Genomic DNA, 14,871 nt, shown 5'->3' on the forward strand with positions numbered 1-14,871 from the left:
AAAAGGGATGTGGGGTCGTCAACTAGATGGTGTATTTATACCTGATTCATTTGACTTGGTTGGATAACCAGTTGAATTTGTCAAATTCGGATGTCGAATTGGCTTTGTCAAATTTTATTTAGAATTGTCTACTGAAAGTTTATGAATAAAATAATAAACCCATGCATATAAAAATATCAACTTCATTTTCATTATTTTAAATACCTTGCGCCCAACGGATTTCTAAGACGAGAGAGAATAAAGCGAATTGCGTGGGGTCAAAAGAAAGGAAAAGGAGCATCAATATCAGTTTTTTTCTATCCTGGACGGTAGATTAGTATTTGTTTTGGCTGATAAAAAATGTTATAGAATATAGAGAAAATCATTACCTACGATGTCAATTTCCTCAGTGTCCACAGAGATCGATTGTCATTTCCCCTTGTTTGTTTTATTTTTTCCATTTAATTTTTAATTTTAAGAATAACCACCAATTTAAGGAACAATAAAAGATTATGTTTTGTGAAATATATATTACTAACAAGATAAATGTTATCTATGCCTCTTATAATTTTCAATTCAGGATTTCACTTCAGGCGATTACTACGGGTGAAAACGGCAGAACCCACGGCTCGTCGGCTGATGCGTACACGACGCGTATGTTGTTCGTAAAGCCTGCACCTTGTCTCCATCCGCTGACCAAAATCAGGGGGTCTCCAGGTTTGATGTACTTCTCGATTTTGCCGAGGTTTATAGCGTACTGGAGCCTAAGGTCGACGTCCACGTGCCAGTTTTTGTGCGGCCCGGCTGAATAAAAAACAAAAATCATGTTAACATAAATGATAACAAAAGTGCCCGATGAAAAAATAAAGATTCGTCCGAGGCACAAATGGAAATAAAGAGTGAAGGTGCCTGAAGACAAGATGGTGACCTGTATAACCTTCAGTGGTTGATAATCTCAATTCTGCCGGTAATAGCTATGATTCGTAAGGTGTCAGTTACTATCATCATCATCCACGAAAAACTGAACAATAGAAAAGCCGAAAAAAACCCACAAAAATTGGTCTTCTAAACAAACAGCAAATTTGTCAGATTCTTAACTAAAATTCAGTACCCTAGACTACCTAGAATCTTTATAAATTGGTAAATATTTTAGGGGATCGCAGGTGATAAATAAAGATAGTTTATTTAAATAACATTCATTAGATAGTTTAAGCAATGAAAAAGCAAAGGCCAAAACTGTTGTTCTAGACTTCGTTTTTGTTCCAAATGGCCAGGCTAATGTAAGAGCTAAACTCAACAGCATATAAAGTTTTAAAAGTTAAATCGTCATTCCTCAATAGAAGTACTCCGCGTCTCGCCTCTCCCTGTTTATGACCCTGGCGCGGTGTCCGACCATATTCACATTTTTAAAAACGAAAGCCCATCAGCACTACTGGGATATATAATTGGAATGCGAATTATTGATCAATAAAATTACATGATGTTCTACTACAAGCATATATTTTAAGAAGTGTTGTGTGTGTGAATTTATAATCGGCAAGAACCTCTTACGACGTACGTTTAGTCTTAATAAAGAATTGAAAAGTTTGTTAAGCTAGACTAGAAGTTGACCGTTTTGACTCAACCCAATTATAACCTTAAGAACTATTGCATTTTCCGTCAAATCTTTTCTCTATTGTATCAGAAATAAGTCGTGTAATGGAAATAGAATTTGTTTTGCTTGTATCAAAAGTATAGTCAAATCTATTGACTCTGCGTTTTTGCACTCACCATTAGATAGGGTTTAATTTAAAAACATTGATCAATACGAATAAAACAAATAATCAAATAAAACAATGCTTCCATATCATAGATTTCTTCGACATTATAGAAATTCTTATAAATGGAAGGTGTTCGTACCTTACCTACCCCTGCTTATAACCCTGAAGACTAGTGCCGTTTCCGTCATATTTTTTATAAAGAAAGCTTCAATTAAAGGTTTATCGATATACTACCAGAAATAAGCTTATGCATTCGGTTTGGAGGAACTTAGAAATTGACATTGAAGAAACGATATTGGTAGAAATGGAAAAAGGTTCCAGTCTTTTCTTTCCCAGCTTTTATACCCTGACGTCTTTAGCCGTTTCTGTCTAGTATTTTTTGTTTAAAGAAAACTCCAACTAAAGGTAAATTTCTATACTACCAGAAACAAGCTGCTTTGCCGCCGGTGGAACTGAAAAATTGTTTTCTATGTGTTAAAAAATGTTTGTTTAAAATGTAAATCGTATTAATTCTGAGTTTCACCCAACCTTTGTATGGGTATAAGTCAAATACCCCTCTCTTTGAACAATCGGAGTACAGCAAATAAACAAATAAAACAATGCTTCCCCATAGTTTGCTTCGACATTACAGACATTTATTTAGAAATCGTGAGATGCGGTCTGGTGTGATGTAGGTTTCAGAAAAACATTTTCTTTATCGTGCCAACGTTTCGATCTTTATTGAGATCTTCTTCAGAGCCTGGGATTTACAAACATTGTTTACATATTACAATTACATTTTGGATGTGTAAAAGTGAATTTATACAATGCAAAATATATTTTATATATTCAATCAAAGTATTTCTACTCACTCAAAGTGTTTGTCTTCTGTGTAATTGTTGTATAACAAACACTTTGAGTGAGTAGAAATACTTTGATTGAATATATATAATATATCTTGCATTGTATAAATTCACTTTTACACATCCAAAATGTAATTGTAATATGTAAACAATGTTTGTATATCCCAGACCCTGAAGAAGATCTCAATAAAGATCGAAACGTTGGCAAGATAAAGAAAATGTTTTTCTGAAACCTACATCACACCAGACCGCATCTCACGATTTCTAAATAAATATCGATTAACGGTCACTAATCACCACACATTACAGACATTCGTAGAAATGGAAGGTGTTCGTACCTTACCTCCCCCTGCTTATTAACCTGAAGACGCCATATCCGTCGTAGTTGTTCTAAAGATAACTCGACTAAAGGTTTATCGTTATACTACAAGAAATAAGCTTATGCATTCCATTTGGAACGAACTTAGAAATTGACATTGAAGAAACGATATTGATAGAAATGGAAAAAGGTTCGAGTTTTGTCTCTCCCAGCTTATACCCTGACGTCTTTTGCCGTACCCGTCATATATACATATTTTACTGATAGGCCCAACTAAATTTATTTCTATACTATCAGAAATAAGCTGCTTTGCAGTCGGTGGAACTGAAAGATTGTTTTGCATGAGTGTTTGTTTCAAATGAAAATGGATTAACTCTGAGTACACCAAACCGTTGGATGGGATTATAAGTCAAATATCACCCAGACCAATTCTTCGACCTTAGAAATAAAGTAAATATTTCAATAAAGCAATGGCTCAAAAATAGTTCGCTTCTGTAGTACACGACATTCATAGAAATGAAAGGAGTTTGAAATTACCTCTCCATGCTTATAGCACTCATGTGGCTACGGATGGCTCCAAAACAAACGAAGGAACAGGATCAGGCGTTTTCTGTACAAGCCCAAAACATGAGTAATCAAACTCATTAGGGAAGTACACTTCGGTCTTTCAAGCAGAAATACATGCCATCAATGCTTGTGCTCTGGAAAATCTTAAAAGAGGTTACACTGGCAAAAAAATCCTCATAAGATCGGATAGCCAAGAAGCCATTAAAGCATTAGTATGTGAAAGAATCACATCAAAATTAGTCAGTGAATGCATCCAAAATCTCCAAAACCTGAGGAAACACAACAACCTGATGATATCTTGGGTGCCAGGGCACAGGGGAATTTTGGGTAACGAGAAAGCAGACAGACTGGCCAGAGGAGGAACTGCAAGACCATACATAGGCCCCGAACCTATTCTTGGGATAACAAGAACAAATATAGAACCCTCCATCGCAGAATGGATCCAAACAAAACAAAAGGAGAAGTGGATAAACTCTAGCGGTGCTAGACATAGTAAACTTATGATGAAGCAACCCTCACCGAGACTGGCAAAAACACTGCTACAATTGGAGAGGGCCAAACGCAGAGGAGTGGTAGGACTACTAACCGGTCACTGGCATCTGAGAAAACATCTACACAACATGGGTATATACAGCGATGATCCCATTTGTAGATTATGTAATGAAGAGGAGGAAACAGCCACTCATATCATCTTCGAATGCGAAGCAACAGCTCAATGGAGATTTATCCTAACGTACGGAAAAAACTTAGGAAATCAAATTGCTGCAGCAACAGTCAATGACCTGATACTTCTAAGAAGAAGGATTGAGTCTATTGACTGAACTAAGGAACTAGGAAGGTACAATAAGCCAGAAGGCTGCAGTGCTTGGGGAGTACAAACCCCGCTTCCTAGTATCCTTTTCTACCATACCATACCATACCATAGCACTGTTGTCATTCCTCTGACTTTTGTCGTTTTAAACCAATTGCGCATGTCTTGTAATTAAACTTTAGAGAGGATGTGAAATGAATCTAAATAGGCTTATTAATTCAAAACTTTGTGCATCTTCAGCAAGATTAGATAGCATGGTTAGATTAGTTGAATGTGAGATGAAGGATGTATTGTTATATTAGTTAGATTATTGTATATTAGTTTTTCCTTGAACAGATTAACAAAAAGTTCAGTATCTTTCAACAATACGATTCTTTTTAATAATTTTTTTATGCTCTATCTAAGCAGCGGATCAGAATATGGATTATTTTACAAAACATGAACCTTTGGTTTGCCCAGTGTTGAGCTTGCAAAATTTTGGCAGTTTAAAACTTAAGTTGATCTTACCGACATAATGGACTGGAACGATGCATTTGTACAGATTCATCTGCCTGACGACTGCGCCGTATCTGGAGACAGCGAGAACAGGGCATCGCGGCCTGTACCTAGCAATTAACTTTGCCGATGTACCAGATGTCGTCACGACGACTATAGCTGCTGCATGGGATTTCATTGACGCTTCGACCGCTGCGATGGCGATCGCGTGAGAAGGGTCTACAGGTGGTGTCGCCTACGATTGGAAATCCAAAGTTAGTAAGCCTGTACTTACAATTAAGCAAGAGTGTTACTTACTGCCATGTTTAAGGATGACCAGACTTCCTGCTGCCAAATAAGAGATTCGGCTTCCTTGCAAAGCGTGTTGAGCGTACGGACGACCACATCTGGGTATTCGCCGATGGCCGTTTCGTCTTTTAAAATGATACCATCCACCCCATCATGGATCGTCGCGACAACGTCCGCCGCTTCGGCAAACGTCGGACAATTTTTGTGTATCATCGAGTTTAGATACTCGCACACTGAGAAAATTGGTTTTCCAGCCTAAAATATTTTGCAAATGTTATATCACATTTTTATAACAATGGATTTCATACTTTTGTCGCCTTCGCAATCATGGCCTTCTGCGCCTGCATGACCTTTTCTGTAGAAAGTTCGATTCCCAGTTTACCTCTGTTTATTATAATTCCATCTGACGCCGCTAAGATTTCGTCGTACCTGGATAAAGCCAATTTGCTTTCGATTTTCGATACAATCATTATGCACTCGCCTTTCATGTTATCTTGACCTAAAATCGAGGTAGCAGGTAAAACCTCTGTCGAATTACGATACTGATTACAAGTGATTTAAACTTACGCAAGAATTCTCTTACAAGTTCGACTGAATTTTTTCCGATTGCACCTGATATAAATACAACGTCTACACTTTCACCTACCAAAGCTTCCAGGTCTTTTTTGTCTTTTTGTGTTAGGAAAGGCATGCTTAAAGGAACGTCCAACACCATAACGTCAGAGTACGAATGGATTTCACCACCAGCAACAATATCGCATACTATATCGCTGTCCACTGAAAAATTCAACGAATTGTATACATGTAGTAAATTAAAACTTCTTGTATTAATTTTTTTTCTATCGTGGTATTTTTGCGGCTTGATTTTATTTCTAGTTAAGGCTAACGTTTAAACTGGTTTTTTGTTACCTGTGCCACGGACGCTGAGCTTAACTCTCCCGTAATCCAGAAGGATTACATCCAACGGCTGTACTATTTGGGCTAGATCTTTATAATCGACGAAGATTTTCGCTTGGCTGCCTCTTTCCTCCCAAGACGGATGGGTGGTGAGAGTAATCGTATCCCCTTCGACTAACGTTACTTTCTCAGCCTACACGGGAATCAGATTGGTTTTTGACTCGGAATTTTATTTGGTTGATTTATAAAAGTTCTACCTTGTATAAAACTCCAGTGAGAATCTCAGGACCTTTGATATCGACGGCAATCGCGATTGGATAGACTATTTTGTTTTTGGAACAATATTCAATTATAAAAGTTCTCGTTTCCCTCAGAAGGTCAATATTGTCCAACAGGCTCCCATGCGACATGTCAATGCGAGCGACTGACATACCGTTCTTGATCATTTTTTCTATTGTCGGAGAATTGCAAGTTGACTTTCCTACAAGAAAATTGTTTATTCATATCTAATAAATTTTATTTTTTCACAAACAATAATATTCTGTTTTCTATATTTCTCTAAAAATTCATTTATACATGTGTACCTATCGTGCAAATTATTTTGGACAGCAACACAGGAGATGTGGGTGACTCTATATCTAGAGCAGCTAAGTGGTCGAGCAAATGTTCCTTGTAAGCTGCTTTATCCTGCATTTTTAACGAAACAAATGGATTGGGGTGATGCTGAAAGAACAAGAATAACCACATTAAAATGATAAAAATGACATGACAAAACACCAATATTGAGTGTACAATTATGAATAAATAAAACATAAATACCAACTTTTATTATTTTTATCAAATTATTCTTAATTATACATATACTCAATTAATTATACACATTTGTTTTTTTTAAATGAAAAATTTGTGTCAGTCGGGATTCGAACCCACCACCTTCGGCTTCCATTACGAAAAATTTTTTGTATAATTAATTGAGTATATGAAAACATAAATAGTTGAAAACTAACAAACTATATATTTATTACTACTTACTACTTATTATTGACTTATTTGCCGATTATAGGGTCTCGACTAATTGAAGTTTTACAATTATTACACTGAGGTATTCCTGAACGAACAAAAAATTTAAATATTATTTGAAATATTTCAATTAATTATTACTTTTTATCTAAGGCCTTGGTGGAAGTGAAAAAGTTAGTGTCACGAGCGGGATTCGAACCCACGACCTTCGGCTCACTAGCTCAGGTGGTTAGAACAGCGGCGTATTGAGGTCGTGAGTTCGAATACCGCTCGTGACACTAACTTTTTCTTCTCAACCAAGATATTAGATACAAATAATAATTATTTGAAAAAATTATAATGGTCAATTATGACCACTAAGCATATATGGATTATTTTAAATTTTAAATATTCTAAATATTAGGGATATGTACAGAGATAAATTAGGTAGCCATAAGACCTAACCTCGAGACCTGAGTAAATCTATTTTGCTGCTCTTTTTTTATGACTTACTGGTCAGGTTTAGGTTGTTAGTCAACTTCCATAGCCTGGGCAGCGACTACTTAGTGTAAGATCTTCCAAGCGGCTTTTCCTCTCCTAGTTGTAAATATATCCACCTACATAGAACCTCACATAAACACAGAATGTGTTCTGCGGTCTTCTCTTGTTCCTGGCAGTTTCTGCCCAGTGTTTATTTTGTCTGTACTGCTATCCGGTACATGTGACTTCTTAGACCTTCTTAGACCTCTTACCTTCCAGTAATTCCTTTGCAAGTATTGCGGATGGCCTTTCTACGAATCTCTTTGAGTGCCTAATTCCAAGGGTGTCGTTTCATCTGGTTTTGGACTCACTAAGGATTTACCTTTGGGTGTATCCTTTTTTTTGCTAAAGAAGGGTTAAGGGCCTAAAGCCTAGAGCGGCTCCTTTTTTGGCCAACATGTCCACTTTCTCATTGCCTATGTCCCGAATATCCAGGCATCCAGGCCAGATATAGGTCATTATTGTCACTGACTTCTGCCAGGGATTCTATGCTATTGCATACGCGTTTTGCCTTTATCTCGCTCGAGGACAAGGCCTCAAGAGCCTCCAGCCATGGAAAATGACTATATTTTCTAGAATTCCTCTCTAATTCTCTTTTCTTCTCTAAATATTACCTTTTATAGAAAAAAATCGATAGAAAATATCCGGTTTTTTAAATATACGTTGTTTTTTTCAGTCTTAGTTGTGTTATTTTTTGGGTGTAGAGGCCAGAGGTGTTAAGTGAAGAGCAGAAAACTTTGGTGACGTTTCGTTAATATTTTAGTACCTTCCTCAGACCTGAATTTTTAGTAAACACCCCTGGCCTCTACACCTCCTCCCCCCAAAAAAAACCACCGGATTAAATATATATATATCAAGTATCCATGCCCATCAATCCATAAGTTTTTGGCTTTTTGCGTATAAGGGGTTTCACCCTTAAGCGCTTAAACTTTCTTCTATTGTGTCTGAATTCTACTGATTTTCCTGGAAGCTACATTTATCAAGATTGCTGTTTCTGTCAAGTACAGAATCCTTTCCTGGGATACGGTATGTCGAGGTCTAATGTCCGGGAATAGATTTAACAAATACCATAAACTTTTCCTTGCTATTGTCGGGTATTTGCTGTTCTGCTGTCTCTGTATCTCTTGCACAGTCGACATTGGTCTTCCTTCTACTTCTTTTTTTAAATACATTGTTGTGATTCTAAGTAATTGGTAAGCCATTGTACTTAAAGATAACGCCTAGGTCTTTAATGCTGGTTCTTTTTTCTAAGAGTGTCCATTCATTAAATCGAGGTCGTTTTTGCCTCTATAGTACCTCTTATTTATATATTTAATTTGCTAATTATATATTAAATATTTCAAAAAACTCTATAAAGTATCGATATTTGCCTCATTGTTTAGGTAGATATGGGTATTTATTAAAATGTCTATTACACTTACTATGAAAATACCTAAAGTTTCTTAGATATATGCTAAAAATTAAAAATATCTCAACAACACTATGGATATAGTGACTTAAAAACCAACAATAACGAATTTTTAGTTAAAAAATTGTGTATATTTTGTGATATCGAGTATCCTTTCTAATATTAACATTTAAGTAATATAAATGTTGACAATTGGCAAATATTGGGAAAACAAATGAGCTGCTCTTTTTATCAAAAGAATGACGAAGGTTTCAAAATAATGGGTTTTCTTATTAAAAATAAATACCTTTGTACATACAGAATTATTTAAAAATTATTTTATTTCATAGCAATACAACCGAAATATCCAATCAAAATTTTGTTCTGAATAATGCTTAACTTTTGTTTTGCAAAAAACAAGCAAAATGACAAAAGAAGGAATTATCGGGTGAATCTTTGGGCCACAAGGTATATTTTATTGGGTTCGAATGTGCTTTTATAGAAAAGGATGAAATTCTGATTCAAGGATGAAAGGTAAGAAAGAATATTGGAAAATTTGAATTAAATAAATGCATTTTATGAAATTGAACTGTAACAAAAATAACATAATAGTGTGAAATTTTTTTGCAGAATCTTTTACAAAATCTGTTTTGTAGCACTCCCATTGTCCACTAGTAACCTAGAGTTGAAATTAAACCATAAACATACCCAAGGCATGACAGTCACAGGGGGTTCGATTTTTTCCGCCTTCACCGAATCGGCCAGGGTGTAAGCTTTTCCTTTCGCCTTGGAATCAGCATTCTCCAGAAATTTCGACGCAAACTGTACAGTGTTCATTGTGAATCTTAGTAATTTATGTGACTATGTACGTGGAAAAATTTATGGGTATGTGAATTGTGTTTGGGAAACTTATAATTTTGTAAACTGTTGCTATGGTTTCAGCTTGGAATTTATTTTGTTTGCGATTGTGTTACAAATCACGTGACTCATTTTTAAATCTCTGACCGGGATGAACTTTATGTTTATTTCAACAGTTAACCTTTAAGCAATAGAAGAAAATAGTTTTTGTTTAAAAAATTCAAATAAATAAATTACACTTTTTGGATCTCGCAATATTTTGAGTTTAACGTTACAACTTTCGTATCGGACTTTTGTCTTGTCTAATTTTGCGAAATAACATTCTAGCGATTTTGTAAGGTGGTTTCACACGCATTTAACATAAAAGTTACATTAATTTTAATAAAATGATTATGGCAAAAATGAAGAAAAGTAGGCTGCAAAAGAAGTGATTTCATTTTAAAAAAAGCATAAAAATCTTATTACACTAAGAAATATGAAAAAGAATAAGACAACAAGAAATATTTTATTGTTATATGATCTAAGAATGGCTATGATATGGAATCCAGACAGTTGCATGCATTTTTGTTCATTTTTCTTTCTAAACATTAACAAATAACACGTTTATAACAATGGTTCGACACTGCTGAATTAACGGATACTTTACATACTACATTCATTTTTACAAACAACTATTTGGCAAAGCCATGGGTAGCAACCTAGTTCCTATATTACAATTAATTAAGGTTTTTAGTTGAGATAAAAAAGTCAATGGCACGAGCGAGATTCGAACCCACGATTTTCGGCTAGATACGGCTAGTTCCTATACTTGCAAAATACACTTTCACATTACCTTTTCTTCCTAAGTATGTAGATGATATATCGACAGCAGTTATACAGATGGAATCTATCCATGTATTAGTAGTGCCCCTGTATGGAATTTATGGAAACGTAACTTTTTAGAACATTTACATAACTGTAACGATGAACTAGATTATCGACCTGCTGGATACAAGAAGTCTTTTCAGAGGATCATCGGAAGAGGTCAAAACAGAGAAAACTTCCTTACGGTTTTCGCCGAGCTTTCGACAGTTTTATACTGTCATCTTCAGGGCCTGTTTTATTATCATATAAACAAACAATTAAAACATGAAAAAACAATAATTACAACAATAATTGGATATCTTACTTTAAAACCTTAATAGGAAATTAAACATCATGTTGTTTAATTTCCTATTAATTTTTTAAAGTAAGTTATCCAATTATTGTTGTAATTATTGTTTTTTCATGTTTTAATTGTTTGTTTATATGATAATAAAACAGGCCCTGAAGATGACAGTATAAAACTGTCGAAAGCTCGGCGAAAACCGTAAGGAAGTTTTCTCTGTTTTGACCTCTTCCGACGATCCTCTGAAAAGACTTATTTACGTAACTTTTACATCAACAGAGACCAATAAACACAGCATTAATTACAGAACGGAAGAGAGTGTCGTTCGTTTTAAGTAGAAACTTGGAAGGCAGTTCTTCTAAGGTTGAAATAGCAGTGTATCAGTGCCAGTTACCTTTCATTTCCCGTTCTGCAAACTATTTCACGCCGTTCGTGGAGATCGTAGGGCAAATCTACACTCATCCGTAAAAAGTACAGGAGACCAATCGTCCAAAGACCAATGGGTGTGTTCTCGAGCAAATGGGGGCCGTGCAACTCCGTGTGTTCTGGTCAATTCTGGTCCTCTTACGGGGTGAAAAGACATCAGTCCATACTGATTTAATCTTCTTCGAGCACTGCGTTCAGAAATTTAGACACCTCGAACTTCCTGGAGCTGATGAATCGCTTCAACAACAGTAAGGTGCCGGTTTCGCAAAATTCTCAAAGTCAAAAAACGTCCATCCTGCGGTTCTGTAACCCTAGGGCGTCCACAACGTCTTCTATGGTAGGACCCAGTATCTCGTAAAACGTCTAACGGCATCTGGCAGAGTTTCGTAGGGACCTCCGATGGCAATAACCGCATGCCTGATGGAACGTCCCTCATCAATAAGTGCCAGACCACGCGCAACATCCTCAACTCTAAATGGAATTTTTAAGTTTAAAAATTGAAATTAAGAAAACAAAGATGAAAACTAAACAATTTATTGCTTCCGGATTCAATTGAGACTGAATAAACATTTCAAATTCCGTAAAAAGTAAACATTTGAAAATCCTTTATCCTTGTTTTGGATTAAGGATTAAGTGTGTTGATTGATATGTGTGGTGTTTAGTGACCGTTAATTAATGATTATTTTGATCGTGAGATGCGGTCTGGTGTGACGTAGGTTTTAGAAAACATTTTCTTTATTGTGCCAATGTTTCGATCTTTATTGAGATCATCTTCAGGGGTCATGATTCGGGTCCTCCTGGTTTAATCTTCTTCGAGCAGTGCGTTCAGAAATTTAGACACCTCGAACTTCCTAGAGCTGATGAAGCGCTTCAACAACAGTAAGGTGCCGATTTCGCAAAATTTTCAAAGTAAAAAAAAAGGACATTCTGTTGTTCAGTTATCTTAGGGCGTCCAGAACCGGGCCTTCTATGGTAGGACCCAGTAACTGGTAAACGTCTAACGGCATCTCCCAGTTTCATAGGGAACTCCGATGGCAATAGCACACCTGATGGAACCTCCCTCATCAATAAGTGCCACACCACGCCCAACATCCTCAGCTCTAAATGGCATTTTTAAGTTTAAAAATTGAAATCGAGAAAACAAAGATGAAAACTAAACAATTTATTGCTTCCGGATTCAAATGGGACCGAACAAACATTTTAAATTCCGTAAAAAGTAAACATATGAAAATCCTATATCCTCGTTTTGGATTAAGGATTCACCTCTAATTGATATGTGTAGTGATTAGTTAATGATTATTTGAGATCGTGAGATGCGGTCTGGTGAGATGTAGGTTTTAGAAAAAGATTTTCTTTATCGTGCCAACGTTTCGATCTTTATTGAGATCATCTTCAGGGCTCAAAGTGTTTGTTTTCCGTGTAGATGTGTCATTTTTGTGTGCCGTGTTGAGAGTGCCAGCGGAAAACAAACACTTTGAACCCTGAAGATGATCTCAATAAAGATCGAAACGTTGGCACGATAAAGAAAATCTTTATCTTTACAAGACCGCATCTCACGATCTCCAAATAATCCAATTGATATTCTTAATTTATAACATAACATAACCAAATATTAATTGGAAAAACAATAAGACAAATTAAGGGCAAAATTTTCTTTTATCGAGAAAATGAAAAAAATTAATCTGGCGCAATTTTTTGCCTGTCAGTGTATTTATTGTACAATTTAATAACATACAGGAAAAATTAAAAAATTAATTTCTATAATATGTTGAAATATTAACGTTTGAGTGATAAGAATGGGAATGTACAACAGGGTTAAAAAATCAACTAGCTTTGATTACATAATAAAATATAATTGATTTTAAACCCCCTCCCATTTTCACGACCTCCGTTGGACGGGGTAATAGGATTCTAGGCAATGTAACTGTATAAGTTTGTTTCTTAGTTTGTGTTATGTTGTAACGTAAAATCGTGTCTGTGTCCCGGCCCCGTGTTCAGACTGTCGACTGGGGAAAATTATCGTCTGTAAGCCGGGCTTACCGTACCGCGAGAAAGTTCTGTGAGATCGTGAGATCCTCAGAGATTGGAAAACGATGTTGAATTAATTTGATATTAGTCTGGTGTTTCTGGATTTCATGGTCTTGCGAACGGTCAGGGCAGTCAGAAGTCTGGATACAAGGGTATAATATAATCCATATTTGTTTTGTGGTCATAATTGACCATATTAATTTCCCAATTAATTATTCTTTTTAACTAAAGTTTTTGGTTGAAATGAAAATTAGTGTCACGGGCGGGATTCGAACCGACGACTTTCGTCTTAAGATGTTTCATCTCTTACTCTTTCTCGCTCAGAACTAATTTTGTCTTCCGCATTCTTCACGATTTACCACGGAAAATTATTTAAAAAACTGCAGTTCTTATTTCTTCCTAAGGTCGTGGATTCGAATCCCGCTCGTGACACTAATTTTTCATCTCAACCAAAAACCTTAGATAAACAGAATAAATAAATTCGAACCCACGACCTTAGGAAGAAATAAGAACTGCAGTTTTTTAAATAATTTTCCGTGGTAAATCGTGAAGAATGCGGAAGACAAAATTAGTCCTGAGTGAGAAAGAGTAAGAGATGAAACATCTTAAGACGAAAGTCGTCGGTTCGAATCCCGCTAGTGACACTAATTTTTCATCTCAACCTTAGATAAACAGAATAAATAATTGGTTTAATATAATTATATAAATATAACCTTTTAGAACTCGACTTGATGGCATTACTTGCTTTTTTAAACCATTTTATCAACATGAATCGAACCAGTGAAAGCAGGATTGAACATGCTAGAATGGTTTAAATGTTTCAGACAAGAAGAAACAAAGCAATGTTCAAAATTTAAACATCATTTCCAGATATTTATTTATTTTAATGAAGACTCGAAACAATAATGCACTATGTTGGCTACATTTGTGAAAACCTGCTCCACATTGATCGCTCTTTTTATATATTTTCTCTCAAGGTTTTGCCAATTCATCATAAAGCGTAAGCTCTATTACAAAAAAGAAAATTAAATTATATTGATTATGTTTCGTGTTAGCAGCTCGGGCAAATTTGGTGGAAGGAGAGCTCGAGATAATCGAATGGTGCAAGGAACGCCTTGGTTTCAACGGATTAGAAGAGCTATGGGAAAAAGGGGCCCGCAAGGTGTCCAACCTCCTGGAAGACGAGTCGGAAACCTGGATGGAACTCCAAGCCACTGCAGTACGGAAGATCAACATCGTGCCAGTCCGTGTTTTTTAAATATATTTTTTACTAAGAGGCCGATGCTTTATCGAATGTTTCACGTTTAGACACTGGATAAGTCACAACTGAGCAGCCCTTGTTTGGAAAGAAGGGCTCGCCAAAATTTCGTATTCTTCATGAAGAAGATAATGAAATTCAGCGAGCAGGAGGCTCTGGAGGATGTCGCAATGAGGGTATCGGAAGATATTGTGGCGCGAGGCGTCGGACTCTACGCGGCATACACGCAACGAAGAGCTGTCTTTTACGTCTACTCCGTCTCCGGAAAAT

At 36.1% G+C, this 14,871-nt stretch overlaps 1 protein-coding gene across 1 annotated transcript; it reads right to left on the reverse strand.

Moving 5' to 3' along the window:
* Positions 1-470: 470 nt before the first annotated feature.
* LOC106669456 (pyruvate kinase-like) lies at positions 471-9,832 on the reverse strand. Its single transcript, XM_014398950.2, has 9 exons — positions 9,593-9,832; positions 6,543-6,681; positions 6,216-6,439; positions 5,971-6,151; positions 5,629-5,838; positions 5,370-5,560; positions 5,071-5,316; positions 4,786-5,008; positions 471-783 (listed from the first exon to the last, which is right to left on the reverse strand). Exons 1-9 carry the CDS (start codon positions 9,719-9,721, stop codon positions 569-571), a joined length of 1,758 nt encoding a protein of 585 aa, XP_014254436.1. The 5' UTR covers positions 9,722-9,832; the 3' UTR covers positions 471-568.
* Between the last annotated feature and the right edge of the window lie 5,039 nt (positions 9,833-14,871).

Source organism: Cimex lectularius, unplaced genomic scaffold (genome assembly GCF_000648675.2).
Source record: "Cimex lectularius strain Harlan isolate CLEC.00 unplaced genomic scaffold, Clec_2.1 scaffold11, whole genome shotgun sequence".
Lineage (NCBI taxonomy): Eukaryota > Metazoa > Arthropoda > Insecta > Hemiptera > Cimicidae > Cimex > Cimex lectularius.

Bases quoted from the DNA above. Each gene is read 5' to 3' on its own strand.
- LOC106669456 (XM_014398950.2), bottom strand. From the start codon at position 9,721: ATGAACACTGTACAGTTTGCGTCGAAATTTCTGGAGAATGCTGATTCC. The intron at 6,440-6,542 runs GTACACATGTAT...ATTTTCTTGTAG, and splicing joins CAAAATAATTTGCACGATAG to GAAAGTCAACTTGCAATTCT. The intron at 5,561-5,628 runs GTAAGTTTAAAT...CCTCGATTTTAG, and splicing joins ACTTGTAAGAGAATTCTTGC to GTCAAGATAACATGAAAGGC.